Genomic DNA, 16190 nt, shown 5'->3' on the forward strand with positions numbered 1-16190 from the left:
CCGGCTTGTTCCAACGAAGGAAACAAGGAACCAGCGGGGAGGCCCTCCCAGGCCCTCCGCTTGGTGTCCCTTTGAGGCCGCATCTCACCGCTCCCCACACCTGGCCTGGGTCTCTCCCAGAGTGTGGCCCAGACGCGAGCTAGTGCCAATCCCTTCCCTCCCGGATCCCAGACGGGACATGAATGCCGCACAGTTCCTCTCCCTGCAACGTGGCACCCTGCTCCCCGAGAGCAGGTCAGGATCAAGATGGGAGAATTACCGTTTTGTCCCAAGGATGGAGCCGCCTTGGCCCGTCCAGCCTCCAACGTCCCCCCAGCCGATTTCCTTTATCTAAGGTGCAAACACATAGAGAAACAGCTGAGGTAACAAGTAAAGGGAAGGAGGCTTTACAAACAGCTCAGAGTCTGCCCCTCTGACAGGCGGCATGTCTGTAAGGATTTGCCAAACATGAAGAAACAGCTTTCCCTGAGAGGCAGGAGGAGCCAGGGCCTGAGCTGGACCCCAAGGTCCCATAGTCAGGGGCACCAGCATCCCAAGCGCACCTCCCCACTACTTCGCGTGCATCTGCTCCCCTTCCCACCTAATGTCCCAGTTCTGGGATCCCAGAGACGCAGTACCCACCACCTCAGAAATCCAGAACCTGCCTTTCACCGAAGCCCTTCCCCGCGGGCGCCCCCAGGACTCACCTGGCCTTTGGCGAAGCCCTCGAAGCCGTCGTACACGGCAAACATCTTGTGTCCCTCAGAGATGCCCACGCGCACGGCAGCGCGCACGGCCGCGTTCATGCCGGCCGCGGGCGCACCCACGTTCACGACGCCCACATTGCAGTTGCTCTGCAAGTCAGGGGGCGGGGCAGGTCACTGGCTAGACGCACCCCCCCAAGCCCATGCGCAAGTGAGAGGCTGGCGCGGGGACTCGGGCCGCGAGGTCCGGCTGGGCGGGGGTGGGAGGGACGCACTGGAGGGGCGCAGGGTGGCCTCCACGAAGCAAGGACCAAGCCGGGCCGGAAGCAGGGGAGAGGACAGGGGGCAGGGTCTCCTACCTTTGGGATTTCGGAGTCCGGCAGCTTGATGGCCAGCCGCTTGTAGGTATTGAGGTTGTTCTCGAAGCTCCTGGAAGAAAAGGCTGGAGTCGGACCACAGGCTAGAGAGTAGGACAGAGCAGATGGGCTCTCCCGGGGAGAAGGGGCCTCAGACGATGCCTGCGCGGGGCGCGGGTGGCTGCGGTGCGGGCTTTCGATCTGGAAAGGAGCCCCAGGCGGTCCCAGAGTCTGGGATGGACGCTGTGTGAGGGGGCTGAGGGGGCTGCGTCCAGAATGCAGCTAGTTTCTTTCCTGGAATGCTAGCAACCCACATGTCAGGCTCTCTGTCATCTCAGCTTCTGAACACCCCTCCACCTCAACAAAAAAACAAACACATTTCCCTCTAATTAGCCACCCAGACCATCCACCAGCAGAAGCAGTGCCTCCTGTCTCACTTCTGGCTTCTTATGTTGAGACAGAAGCAGCGCGACCTGGGCACACGCTGACAAACAGAGGCTTCAGGGAAACAGTTTTCAGAACAGTCACCTTCCTCGGAGTCGCACGGCATCCTTAAATCTCCTCTCATCCATCGCCTTTTGTACCTCCTGGGTCTGTAAGGAAGAAAGAACGTGTCAGGACTTAGTGTGTCCCCGGATCTGGGCCGGGGACACAGAACCAGCTGGGCCCTTCCATCCCGGGTTGGTTCAAATTGGACATCGCAGCTGGCAGCTGGGGTCAGCGAGCCCACACCACCCGACCACCACACAGACTGCTTCGTAGAAAAGGACTAGAGGCACCGCAGGGTAAGTGGGTCCTGAGATCTCAGGGATCCTGCCCCCGAGAGCAAGGCCAGAGGTGAGTCTCCCAGGCCAGGCTCCGAAGGATCCCCTTTGTCTCTGGTGAGGAAAGAGCAAACAGAAACCACCTGGCTCCCCGGGGACAGGGGCAGAGGGGCGGGGCTGGGGGCAGGCTGCCCTGGAGCCAGAGCACTTGGGGTCCAGCACCAACTCCCCCTTTCAGCCCCAGGATCCCAGGCGAGTCACCCCTCTCTCTGAACGTCAGTTTCCTCAGCTGTGTGGTAAGAAAAATGCCCCCTACTTCTGCTGTCGTCTGTAGTAATGACCACATGCCCAGCCCTTGGGAAGAGACCCAGCGAGCAGCAGCTGGTCAGGGAGGGGCCGGCTGTGGCCTTGCGACCGTCAGGCTGAGACACCATGACGCCCGGTCGTTGGAGGACAAGCCAGTGGTACCAGCTGCCTCTGTCTCCAAACAGGGAGAGCCTGGACAGAAGAAATGTGCTCACAGTAAACCACTGCACGTCGTTCCATGTTCTGTTCTTCTGAGCCACAGCCTCACACTCCACACACGACACACGCACACACATGCATAACACGTGCACACGCTCATACACGCACACATGACATGCACACTCATACACACACAGGCATAATGTGTACACAGACATGCACACAGATGCATGATGTGAACACACACATGTGCACTCATACACATGCATGATGTGCACACTCATACATATGCATGACGTGTACATTGACACGTGCACATACATTCCCACGTGCACACTCATACATAAAGGCATAGCACGTGTACACAGAAATATGCAGGACGCATGTACACAGGCATGCACACATATACATGACACATGCACTCACACGTGCACACACATGTGCACACTCATACACATGACAGGTGCACACTCATACACATGCATGACACATGCACGTTCATACACAGGCATGACATATGCACACAGACACAAACGTGCACATCCTCATGTGCACACACATGGATGACGTGCACACTCATAAGCACACGTGACATGTGCACACTCAAACATGCATGACACCTGCACACACACACATGCGCACACAGACGCACATGAATGATACATGTACACACTCAGACACAGATGCACACACGTGCACACACACAGGATTCATTTACTGCCACAGGCTTTTGGAAAGTACGTTTCTAAGGTTTCTTTCAACAAGTCCCTTGACTTAATCACCGCTCTGTACACATTATAAAATCCACACACCTCAGAGCCACTGAGAAGATGAAATAAATCGATAGTCATGAAGAGGCTTTGAAAAATAAATGGTAACAATTTCTAATGTAACTCCACGGCCGCCTCACCTAGTGGACAGTCCACCAGGAAATGGGCCTGAGGAGGTGCTGCACGTCAGGGTGTCACCTGAGACAGGCCCCCCACCTATGTCACATCACAGATGCGAGGGTCTCAGGGACAGGAGGGTGGGAGAGGCTGACCCTGGAGAGGCTAGACTGTCCCTCCTGCCCTGTGAAGATCCTGGTCCCTGCAGGGCTATCTCTGGCCTGGTGGGAAGCACACAGGCACCCAGAGGATGCCCCCCCCATAGGATAGGCTAGACTCGCCATGGAGGTGGCTTGCTCGTGTCACAGGACCGAGACGGGAGCCAACACCCCCATTCTGCCGTCCACCCCCCCGGGATGGGGGCTCCTGGGGAAGGTCATTTACTCGTGCAGTGAACCCAGCCCGCGCCCGCACTCACCATCTGTACACACTCCATCAGCGGCAGCCGCACTGCCTGGTTCCCGCTCAGTGACACCACGCAAGCCGGGGTCTCGGGAGTGGCCTGCAGGAGGGCGACCACGGCCTCCACCCCCATGCGGCTGGCCTGGAAACAACATCACGACGCTCAGAGCCGGCCCTCCGCCTGCCTGAAGCCCAGCTTGCTGTCCTAGGCAGAGGCCTGCCTGGTTCAGGCAAGACCAGCTGCATCCTCAGCTTCCCCCTAGCTTCTCCTGCCCCGAGTCTCTGTTAGTCACTCAGTCCTTCCTGCTTACTTCTAACCCCCCACCAACAAAGAGCTCGAATCCAGTAAGAACCAGCCACTGGGGCTGGGGGCTCAGAGGCGTGCAAAGCAGGAAACAGAGACTGCACTCTGGGTCTCTGTGGTCCCTGGGTCCATTTCTAGAAACCTGCACACGAACACTGCCTGTCCACCTTCTGGGTGTTGTCCCCCATGTTTGGTGGGGTCTCCCAGTGGGTGGCTGGGGGCCAAGGAACCCCCTTGGTGAGCAGGTCTCCCAGGGACTTCAGGGAAAAGCCACCCAGCACTGTAGGCAGAGACGCCCTTCACTGTTGGCTCCACCATGTCACCCAGTCTTTGGAGCAACCTGGTCCCTTTGCGATCCCAGAAGCTTTCCTTGCCTTGGGACATGCCTGGCCAGCTCCAGCCTCACTCACCAGAATCCTGTCAAAGGCTGATGGTGTCCCGCCTCTCTGCACATGTCCAAGGATGGTCACTCGCGTGTCGTAGCCCAGCTGCGTGACCACAAGCTGAGGGGAAACAGGACACGGCCGGGCATGTCATCTTGTCCAGCACAGGGGGCTAGGAATCGGGGAAGGGCTCTACCCGTATGCGTATCTACATGCAAGAATGTCCTAGCTTCTTAATTTTACTTCCTGAAAGAATGTTCAACAGCTTGCCAAAATCACTTTTTAAAAAAAAAAAAAAAAAAGAATGCTTTAACTGCAGGTAAAACCATTGTCTCTCCTACTTTGCCAGTGAACATAACTAAAACAGGTTTTTAAAGATACTATTTCTATAGCTTGTATTTAAAAGCATGGATACTTTATAAAAATGTAAATTTTCCCATGAATCACCTTAAATTTGTAAGGCTGTATTTGAAAAGCACAACACAGTAACTCCAGGCATCCCCTATGGCCAGGGCCACGAGAACCAGCCGGGTGGCCAGGCCAGGTCCCGTGTCCCCAGTGGCCGTCATTTACTCTATGAAAACGTTGGGGCTGGGGTGTGGGAATCCCATGGTCCCCCTCCGGCTCTCATCCTCCACAGTCAAATATCAACTTCAGTTAAGTGGGTAAGAAAATCTTTGCTCTGATCGTACTCATTATTTCTGTAAATACCAGCGGACAACTGTCACAGATCTCTTGATATTTTAATCACCAGGTGAACAGCTGGTCGGGGGCGCAGAAAAGGCAGAGATGCCAACTTGCAAAGCCACGCTGAGAACGTGTCTCCCCTGATGGGCAGTTTCCACCAGACCCCGTGGGCGTTTCCCCAGCACTGCGTCCAGAACCTGCCCAGTTACCTGGGTGACCGGGAGCCCAGTCAGTCCCTCCCAGGCTGGACAAGCCAGCACCAGACGAGCAGCCCTGCAGCCGGAGCATGGGGCCGGCCCCCCCACAGGGTGGAGGGGCGGTCACTAAGGCCAGCAGAGCACTTCCTCCATGAGCAAGGCTCAGCTGATGCTCCAGCAGGAGAGAGGATGACTGTGCTGACCCCCCCGGCTCCTGGAACCTTCTAACCCTGCCCAATCTCATGTCCTCTGTCTCAGGAGAGCCTGGGGCCTTCAGGAATATTCCTGACAGTATTCCAGAGGCATGGGCTCCCTAGAAGTCAGGAGCTGTGAGATCCTCATGCCAGTGAAGCCACGGTCGTCATGAAACTATTTTCAACCATCAAGAAGAACAGGAATACTTACCTAACAGCACCCCACTCCAAACCTCACCTCGCCCAAGTGTTGGAACAGCCCACTGTCAGGCAGGCACGGCGTGGAGCATACTCACCTCCTTGATCTGCTCCGAGGTGATGGGCTTGTTCTGGGTGTCGATGGCCCCTTCGGCCACAATGATGATGTTCAACCTTTTCTTCCGGGCACGGTTCTAGGAGATGGAAGAAGAAACCCTCAGATGCCTAAACCACTCTGAACGGGGGCCTCTGCCCAACTGACTGGGCCGTCTCCAGGGACACGCGGTCACCCGGTTTCATCAGCAGCACTTCCTAAGGACACGAGCAGGTCCAGGCGCCCGGGGTGAGAAGGTGGGACAGGCTGGCAGACGCAGGAGATCAAAAGCCTCCACTGCCTCTGACCCGGACCCCCAGACAGTGGTGAGCCCTGAGGCTGGGCTCCCGGGTCTCTCCTGCAGACAAGGCCTGCTGGCTCCCCCAGAGGACAGCTTTCTGCCATCTCCCTGGGAACCGGGCCCCAGCCTGGCCTTCATGAAGCAGAGAACCGCCCATGTCCCCAGGCCAGAAGCAAGGGACAGTGAGCTCATGGCTTACTTCCGTGCTCACGGTCACCCCGGGACCTGTGCGGCTGACTTCAGCTTCAAAGGGGTGATTCCTCCCAGTTCCATGTGCATGTGTGCCAAATTGCTCAGTCATATCCAACTCTGCGGCCCCATGGACTGTAGCCTGCCAGGCTCCTCTGTCCATGGGATTCTCCAGGCAAGAATCCTGGAGTGTGTACCTTATCCCTCCTCCAGGGCATCTTCCCAACCAATGCTATAATTCAAGAGCCAGTGCAGACTTTAGAGTATTACAAAAAATGTATCTTAGGATTATAGTCTTCCCTTCTCCAGGGGATCTTCCCGACCTAGGGATCAACTTCCCAGCCAAGGGACGGCTTTACCAAGTCTCTTATACAGGTTTTTGAGTCAAAGCGTCTTACATTAGTTGCTGGGAATCTGCTCTTGGAAACCATCACCTTGAAGGTGATGGCCATGCCTCATGGATCGTGGGTTCTGGCTGCATGCATGTGCTTGCTGAATATGATAACTTGCCTCTGCCATAGGTTTCCATTTTTTGCCTACAGAACAGTGATGAGATGGTCGTGAAAATAAGAGAAAGTCCACACACTGGGGTGGGATTTCTGTCCTGAAGGCCACTCTTGTTTTCTGCGAGGCCTCACAGACGAAATCTGCCTGACACCAGTGACCCACAGTGTGAGACGAGCACAGTCCACAGAGAAAAGAAAGGAAAGGCCTGAGCCAAACCCACAGCGAGGCGAGCGCTGCGAGGGGGACGCCCTCTGGGGAACGAGCTGTCAGGGCCTGGCCTGCTGAGAGCTGGGGCACTCGGGGAGGAGTCGACTCCCTGGCCTCCTGCCTCTTTTCCGAGAGGACAGCGGCGCTGTGTTCCTTAGACCCTGCTCTTACGTGGCCTCCTCCAGGGATGGCTGAGCGCCCGCTTTGCACAAGTGGCTCAAAAGCTCAGCTGCTTCTTGCAGCGGGAGGTGGACGGATGGGACGCCCCCAGGTCACAGCCACAAGCCTGAAGTCACTCTGAGCAGAGAGCCTCCACAGGCTAAAAGCTCCTTGACATGGAACATGCCCACGGCCACCACACCGGAGGCCAGGCAGCGCGACCAGAGGCCGGCAGCCACAGGGGGCAGAAAGCGAGTTACCTCTGAGAGCTTGATGCACATGTTTTCCTGCCAGCCTTCCTCAGGTGGGGACTCAGGAAGGAAGACCCAGTCGGCCCCACAGGCCAGAGCGCTCACCAGGGCCAGGTACCTGCAGGCAGAGAGGGAGGGTTTCACGAGGCGTCGGGGCTGGGTGCCCCCGCCCAGGACAGCCCCACAGACGAGACATGCCCCTCCTGGGATGCTTGAGCTGGGGTATGGGGATCCCTGGGGACCTCCCACCCCGACTGCGTCCGTGTGTCCATACCCGCAGTGTCTCCCCATCACCTCCAGGACGAAGGTCCGCTGGTGGCTGGAGAGAGACAGAGGAGCGTTCACTTAGCATGGCCGGGCAGACGGCAGGGCCCCAGCTATCCCCTCAGATGACCCACTCTGCACACAAGCAAACACTATGGGGAGTGTGTTTCAGGCTCTTCTGAGCGAAGGGGCTGCAGCAATGAACGCCTCTGGTTGTGTTCTTGTGCCAGGCACGCTCACACCACCAGGACATGCGTGTATGGTCTTCCCAGGATGAGGGTTCCACTGGGCAGAGTCAAGCTTCTCCAGCCAGAACCATAGGCTGGATGTCCCCGCATCAGCTCAGGAGACGAGAGCGAAGGAGTCAGGTCTGTGCCCCGGGACCATGGCCTTTCCACAAACAGGAAACTAACTGCCACCAGTAACCCTGGGAACCCAAATCGGGGCTGAGGTTTGTCTCCAGCCACGGTTCCCCGGGCATGGCCCTGAGACGGTGACAAGGGCTCGTCCACGAAGGAGGCACGTGTTCCACTGTCTCACTCACTTGACTTTCGTGAAGGTGCTTTGGAAGCCTGAGGGAGCCAGGGAGGGCGTGATGGGAAAGGTTCAGCCCTGAGCCTACAACCCGTGACGTGGGGTCACTCCTCATCCATCGGCGGGAACCCCAAGTGAGGAGGGCGCAGGGCGGGGCCTTGCCCAGCTCTGACCAGGGCCATGCAAACCTGGGGCTCTACGGTCTGCCACTCCTGCAGGGGAGCTTTGTGCAGGACTTGACGTAATGATGACTAATTTTTTTCGTTTTTCTAAATTCTCTGCAATAAACATTTTCTTTGACAATCAGAAAGCAGTGACTCTTAAAAATTGAAAATAAAGAGTAAACGAGGACAACCACTGATTGCACCAATACAAAATTGTTTCTAATGTCAAGCGACAAGGCTTGTGGAACTTTCCAGAGCTGGCTCTGAGGTCTACACAGCCCCCTCCTGCTGGTCCCTGCGTCCCACCTCTGGGCGGTCGTCATGATGGCGTCCACCACCTCGATGATGCGGTGCAGGGCCGAGTCCGTGCCGATGGTCATGTCCGTGCCGCAGAAGTCGTTGTCGATGGAGCCCACCATCCCCACCACGTTGAGGTGCCCGTGCTTCTGTGCCTGCTCCGTGCTGATCTTGCCTGTGTGGGGACAAGCCGCACGCCTGGGATGACCTGGGGGAGCGCGTGCTCCTACATGCATCTCCCCACAGCGTCACGACCACGGGACCTAACCCTGCATGCTGACGGACGTAAGAGCCAGACGGAGGTGGAGGCGAGGACACAGAGGGGAGCAGTCACCCGACGCCCAGACAGGAGCACCAACCCAGGAACAGAAGCTGGAGGAGGGAAGGAGCGCACAGAGACGGGGGGGAAAGATGTGACTTCTGTCTGACAGCGGCCTGGCTCTGACTGTGGCGGGTCACCACGCCAGGAGCCCGTCCTCCAGGATGTGGTACAACTGGTACCCTGACTCCTGACAGGCCTGTGGGGCCCTATTATTTCACAGATGTACTTGGCGCTCTCAGGAAAGACCACCAGGGTTGGTAGAGCTACTTAAATGGACCACAAAGATCAAGGCAGGGGCAGCGATGCTCCCCCCACCCAAGGCACCACCGTGCCCACCTGCCTCACACCAGACGTGGTGCAGAAGCATCATGAGGCCCCTGGTGCTGGCGTGAGAGCCACCCTCCATTCCCCAGACAGACTTCACGGAACGTGTGGGTCGTCTAGCGTGAGAGCCACCCTCCGTTCCCCAGACTTCACAGAACGTGTGAGTCGTCTGGCATGAGAGCCACCCTCCGTTCCCCAGACTTCACGGAACGTGTGGGTCATCTGGTGTGAGAGCCACCCTCCATTCCCCTGACTTCACGGAACGTGTGGGTCGTCTGGCGTGACAGCCACCCTCTGTTCCCCAGACAGACTTCATGGAACGTGTGGGTCGTCGCTGTAGTTCAAGCTTACGCCTTTCACGAGGTTGCTATTAATATTACTTCAGTTTGCTTCCACTGGTCATATTTTACATTAAATTGGAATTATATAAAACACATTTAAAAGATAAAAATCACAGGATATATAGGATTCTTAAAAATCCTTTCCTACACAGCTTCGGAGGTGATAAAGGACCAAGTCTCGTACCAGTGGCTGGAGGGACCCCAGGGGAGCTGGCAGGGGCAGCCGAAGGTGTCTGAGGGCTGGTGTGAGCGGGGCCACTCTCGTGGCCAGGTGGCTTCACCGTGAGCCCCTGACCCTCCTCTGTAAAGCGGGGATAGGCACAGAAGCTCCAGATGGTTATCCTGAGCGGGCACAAAACCACCAGGGTCAAAGTGGAGCCGTGCCTGGCACGTAGGATGTTGGAATAAATGTTATTCTTATAATCACATTTGTTATTGTCTGAGCCACAAATCTGAGCCCTGCGGTGGCAGCTTTGAGGTCTGCAGCACCGCCAGCAACAAGCACATGCAGACAGTTCATGGGGCAGGATGTCAGCAGTGGGAGCGCTGACGGGGAGGGGTGGGCGGCAGAGACGCACCGTCGCGGGCCAGCTCCTCCAGCAGCCCGCTCCACTCCGTCTGGAAGATGTGGGCCCCGGTGAGACTGCCGTCCCCGCCGATCACACACAGGCTGGTGATGCCCAGCTGAACCAAGTTACATGCGGCCTTCAGGCGGCCTTCCCGAGTACGGAAGTCCTGGCAGCGGGCACTGCCAATGATGGTTCCTCCCTGGAAGAGAAAACAACCTGTTTATCTGTCTCCTCCCAACTGCACAGACCCCTGAACACGTGCGTGCTGGGTATAAACACAGGACTTGGTGTAGATTTCCCACCTTTCATCTTTTCAGTTGATCAACCGTGGAAGTTTGGAGTCTTTCCATTTTTAGCTCCGAACTGGAATTAAATGGCTAAAGATGGAGGACCACTCCCACGGGGGACAGAGTGAGGCAGGGAAACAAGGATGCAGCCATGAGCTAAACGCACGGAGCAGAGAGAAGTCCACAAGAAGATGACGGCCATCCCGTGGGGGGCGGGGGGGACCCTGCACGCTCTCTGAGCCTAAGGTGGGCCAGGGCCAGTCACAAGCCATGGCCAGAGAAACCCCGTGTCCAGCAGCCCTAGGTAACAAGGCTCCCCTTCTTAGTCGGGCTCACCACAAGTGCCAGAGAGAAATCTGAGTTCTGGCCATTCCCCACAGGAGCAACCAGAAAATTACTGCTTAGGGACACTTAATATCCACAAAGAAGGACTGCTGGGCTCTAAGTAACACCTGCCCTCAAAAAATCCAGGGGTAACTGATCAAAAATAATTAAAAACAGGGCAAACTGTCAAGAAAAAAATATCAGCTACATACAGTTCCCAATGTTAAAGCACATGAGGAATGGCTCGATATGGGAAATTATCAGAGATGAGAAGATCAAAACGACAATGAGGTATCACCTCAGAGAAATGGAAAAGGACACTATTAAAAATCCGCAGAAGTACACTGTCGGGTAAGAACAGCGGACCCTTCAATGATGCTGGTGGATGTAGCTGGTAACAGCAATATGGAAGTGCATTTAGAAGGCATTAATATAAACAAACAGAGCTGCCCTGTGATCTGGCTGTCCCACTCTTAAGAGCATATGAGGAAAAAACCAGACTTGGAGAAAACCATGCACCCAGACAGGCACAGCAGCAGCTTTACAACAGCGAAGACAGGGAAGTAAACAAACTTCCATGAACGGATGAGGGGATAAAAACAAGTGATACATGTACACAACGGAACATGACTCAGCCATGAAAAAGAGCGAAAGCATGCCATCTGCAGGAGCACGTGCAATCTCAGGATCATCGTACTAAGTGAAGTGAGAGTCAGAAAGACAAAACTCCAAGGTACCACGACCAAGTGGACTCTAAAACGGTGACAAATGAACTCCTTCAGAAAGCAGAACCAGCCTCACAGACGTATGGTTATCAAGAAGGAAAGGTGGTGGGCAGGGAGAAACTAGCAGGTTAATGTTATTTGATAAATAATGGTGTGTATGTATTAATCAAAAAAACCCAACTGTATAGCACAGGAACCCTATAAAACACTCAGTAATAACTGATATGGGAAGAGAACCAGAAAAACATATATATGTATATATATGACTAAGTACAAGTGAATCAAGTGGCTGTACATCTGAAAAAACCACACCACATGGTAAATCACCTATATACTCCCATTCAAACAAACAGTAAAAAAGAAATAAATGCTGGCTCTGTCCCCTTCAGGCCTTGTGACCCAGGCTGGGGTCACACCCCTGGAGTCCAAACACTTGGGTCCCCAGGCTGGACCGTCCTGGGCTGAGGGAGCGGGACGACATGCTGGCCCACAAGCCCTCCCCAACGGACCCTCTGCATGAGCTGCAGAGTCCAGGCCTCCTGCCCCCACAGGAAGGGGTGGGCTCAGGGTTGCAGGAGCTCTGGACAGTCCCCTGGGCTCCATGGCTCTGCTGGTGGGGTTCCCACCTCCAGCCTCCTTCTTGAGGGCCCCCCCCAACCCACAGATGACAGCACCCTCCCCAGACTGCTGTTGCAGGAATGGGGAGGTTTTCAGGGGACAAAAGGTAAGGGGTAGAAGTGAGGAGACACAGCCTTGGGTGTTTCCTCTGACACATTCAACTCTAAATTGACCGGGCCAGCTTCCTGAGAAACCAGAGTTGGGCATGGAGAAATGCTGCCGCCTTGTGGCCCTTTTTGTAACAACACCTTGAAAATAGGCCCTGCTGCTGGGGCTGCTGCTAAGTCACTTCAGTCGTGTCCGACGCCGTGAGACCCCATAGATGGCAGCCCAACAGGCTCCCCCGTCCCTGGGATTCTCAAGGCAAGAACACTGGAGTGGGTTGCCATTTCCTTCTCTAATGCATAAAAGTGAAAAGTGAAAGTGAAGTTGCTCAGTCGTGTTCGACTCTTGGTGACCCCATGGACTGCAGCCCACCAGGCTCCTCCGCCCATGGGACTTTCCAGGCAAGAGTACTGGAGTGGGGTGCCATTGCCTTCTCTGGAAAATAGGCCCTGCTGGGCTCTTAATGTTCTAGAGGCCTTGGGCCTGGAAAGGACACCTGCCCTCAACAAATGCCCTGGGTAAATTATCAGAAAAGATTTCACAACAGGGCTGGTTTTCAAGAAGTCAATGTCAAGAGGTAAACTGTGCTCACACAAATAAAAAGAGCATGGTAAGATTCCACCCACCTCAGTTATCAACACAGAAACGCAACTGAAAACCACAATGAGGATTCACCTCACATCTGTCAGAAGGGCCATCACTAAAAAGATCTGCAGAGAACAAATGCTGCAGAGGGCCTGGGGGAACGGAGAATCCACCTCCACTCTTCGTGGGGTGTAAACACGTGCAGCCTTTATGAGAACAGCATGTAGGTTCCTTAAGAAAACCTACAGGAGCCAGTAATCCCAGCCCTGGGCTTAGATACAAGAAATTGCCATGCAAAATGACACGTGCACCCTGTCTTCAGGGCAGCACTCTTTACAAGAGCCAAGACACTGAATCCACCAACAGGTCCAGCAACGGAAAAATGAAGTCTAAGTGCAACCTCTGCACCATAGAGTACGCTTAGTCATATAAATGAGGAAAATGCCATTAGCAGAAGCAAGAATCAACTGAGGGATGAGTACACGTACATATGTCCATGTGAGCTGATGTAACCCAGAGCAGGACAAGGATCCTGTCTTTTACAGGGGAAATGAATAAATCCACGCAAGAGCACTAACTTACACAGAAAGACAGCATTAGAAAACAGACTTATGGTTATTAATAAAAACCTAGGTGGAGGGATAAACTAGGAGGTTAAGATTCACACATACACATACTATGTATCAAATAGATGATCAAAGACGACCTACTGCAGAGCACAGGGAACTGTACTGAACACAATACAACTTACATGGGAAAAGAACCCCATAGAGAACAGACACAGGTCTGCTGCTGCTGCCGCTGCTGCTAAGGCGCTTCAGTCGTGTCCGACTCCGTGCAACCACATAGACGGCAGGCCACCAGGCTCTACCATCCCTGGGATTCTCCAGGCAAGAACACTGGAGTGAGTTGCCACTGACTTCTCCAATGCATGAAAGTGAAAAGTGAAAGCTAAGTCACTCAGTCGTGTCCGACTCTTAGCGACTCCATGGACTGCAGCCCACCAGGTTCCTCCATCCATGGGATTCTCCAGGCAAGAGTACTAGACACAGGTCTATCTATGATTACTAAATGAAGGTCCTGTACCACCTAAAACCAACACTGCATTGGAAATCAACCCTACTCTAACAGAATATAAAAATGAAGATACTGCCACCTGGTAACAACAACTTCAAAACCCGTGCAGATGGGCTCTTAGTGACACAGGCCTGAGGGGCTTGCCCAGTCCCCATCTCTCAGAGAGAGAGATGCTTCATCCAAATTATTTCACCTGATTAATGACTGTCACTTATAACTTTATTGCTACTTCTGTCTCGGGTATTCCTTTGGAAAAGGTGCATGGATTTATTACATATTCTAATGTACTATTGATGATAAGATAAAGTCAAGCATGTATCTGCTTTTAAGTTGACCTGTCTTTATACTTAGAAATGTCTGTTAATAGTAGGCTTCCCTCATGGCTCAGATGGTGAAGAATCTGCCTGCAAAGCAGGAGATCCACGTTGGATCCCTGGGTCAGGAAGATCCCCTGGAGAAGCAAATGGCAAGCCACTCAGTATTCTTGCCTTTAGAATTCCATGGACAGAGGAACCTGGCAGGCTACGGTCCATGGGCTTGCAAACAGTCAGACACCACTGAGTTACTTTTACCTCAAGGGGCTGTTAGTTAAAAAAAATACCACCTGCCCTCCACAAACGTCCTGGGGGTAGTCACCGAAATAGAATTCACACAGGGCAAACCTTCAAGACGCCAACCACAAGAGGTAAGGGCCACTCACACTGTTTAAAAAAAAATCACAAGAAAAGATTTCAACATCGTTTAAAATTTTTGAGAAACGCACATCAGAATTACAACAAGGCATCACCTCACACGGGTCAGAATGGCCATTGGCAAAAAGCCTGCCAAGAAGAGCTGCTGCAGAAGGTGTGGAGGAAACAGAGCCCATCTACGAGGAAGCTGGGAACCTACACTGGGAAGCGCCAAAGGGCGGACAGTGTGCAGGTCCTTAAACAGTTACAAACAGGATGAAATGCGAGGATCCCTTAACGCTGCATGTGATAATTAACTTGGAATAGATGAAAGATCTAAATGTAAGGATCCGATAAGAAGTCTTGAGAAAAATACAGGCAGCACACACTTTGAAATTTATGGCAGCAAGTTCTTTATGGATCCACAACTCAGAATCATGAAAATAAAACAAAAATCAACATACAGGACCTAATTACCCTTCAAAGAGTTTGCACAGGAAGGAAACCATAAAAAAGACAACCATCAAACTGGGAAAAAAAATATTTGCAAAAGGATATTACCCCCAAAGAATTTGTCTCCAGCACATACAAACAGTTGATGCAACTCAGTAACAACAAAAACAATATGCAAAGACAAATGGACCAAAGATCTAAAGGGACATTTCTGCCAAGAAGGCACACAGATGGCCATAAAGGCGGGGAAAAGACGGTCAGCATCACTGATTATTCGAGAAATGCAAGTCAAAAGTCCAATGAGGTATCACTTTACACCTGTCAGAACGGCTATCACAAAAAATCTGCAAAAGAGGGTGTGGATTAGGGAAACCCTTCTACACTGCTGGTGGGAAGGTAAATCAGTGCCTGTACTGCGGGGACCGCAGGGAAGGTCTTTAGAAAGCTGAGCACCGAAGTCCTTTGTGATCCAGCTTTCCCAGGCTGGGGCGAGATCCAGACCAAGGCACCTGGGCCCCAGTGATCATGGCAGCACTATGTACGACAGCCAAGTAAGGGAAGCAACCTAAGTGCCGACGGACAGACGAACAGACACACGAGATGGGGTACAGATACAGAATGCAATGTACTCAGCCCCAAGGAAGAGATGAAATATTGCCACGCCCAGCCACGAGAAAGGAAGTAGAGCTGATCACACTAAGTGAAGTCACAGAGACAGGGAAAGTCATACGCCGTGTACACTCCCGGTTACATCAAAACTCAGACACAAGTGACTTCTTCACAAAACAGAAGCAGCCTCACAGACTTACAAAAGCAACCTATGGCTGCTAAAAGGAAAAGGTGCTGGCCAGGAAGAAGTTAGGTTGAGATCATTTTATAAATACTAGTGTGTTTATGTTAGTCAGCAAAAACCGACTGATCAGTACAAGTAACCCTACTCAACAGTCTGTAATAACAGACATGGGAAGAGACCCAGAATAACACGAACATAACTATGTACAAGTGAATCAAGTTACTGTACACCTTAAAAAACAAGCCATACAACATTATAGATCACCTATATACCGCTATTCAGAACAAACATTAACATGAAAAAAGGAAAAAAAAGAGAAACGCAGGCTCTGCCCCCTCAGGCCTTGGTGACCCGGGCTGGGGTCACACCCCTGGAGCCCGAGCACTTAGGTCCCCAGGCTGGACCGTCCTGGGCTGAGGGAGCGGGACGACATGACGACATGCTGGCCCACAAGCCCTCCCCAGTGGACATTCTGCACGAGCTGCAGTCTCAGATGCGGGGGGCGGTCC

At 53.5% G+C, this 16190-nt stretch overlaps 1 protein-coding gene across 3 annotated transcripts in view; it reads right to left on the reverse strand.

The window, feature by feature from the left end:
* PFKP (phosphofructokinase, platelet) overlaps positions 1–16190 on the reverse strand; it is a 53082-nt gene that overhangs the window by 13925 nt on the left and 22967 nt on the right. For all 3 annotated transcript variants that reach the window (XM_070801115.1, XM_070801114.1, XM_019973320.2), the window contains exons 4-14: positions 10053–10242; positions 8497–8662; positions 7503–7547; positions 7238–7346; positions 5619–5714; positions 4272–4364; positions 3574–3699; positions 1568–1632; positions 1043–1112; positions 687–833; positions 260–330 (exon numbers count right to left, since the gene is read on the reverse strand). In XM_070801115.1, coding sequence (XP_070657216.1) covers positions 260–330; positions 687–833; positions 1043–1112; positions 1568–1632; positions 3574–3699; positions 4272–4364; positions 5619–5714; positions 7238–7346; positions 7503–7547; positions 8497–8662; positions 10053–10242 — 1178 coding nt within the window. The remainder of the gene's footprint in view (positions 1–259; positions 331–686; positions 834–1042; positions 1113–1567; positions 1633–3573; positions 3700–4271; positions 4365–5618; positions 5715–7237; positions 7347–7502; positions 7548–8496; positions 8663–10052; positions 10243–16190) is intronic.

This window comes from Bos indicus, chromosome 13 (genome assembly GCF_029378745.1).
Source record: "Bos indicus isolate NIAB-ARS_2022 breed Sahiwal x Tharparkar chromosome 13, NIAB-ARS_B.indTharparkar_mat_pri_1.0, whole genome shotgun sequence".
Classification (NCBI taxonomy): Eukaryota; Metazoa; Chordata; class Mammalia; order Artiodactyla; family Bovidae; genus Bos; species Bos indicus.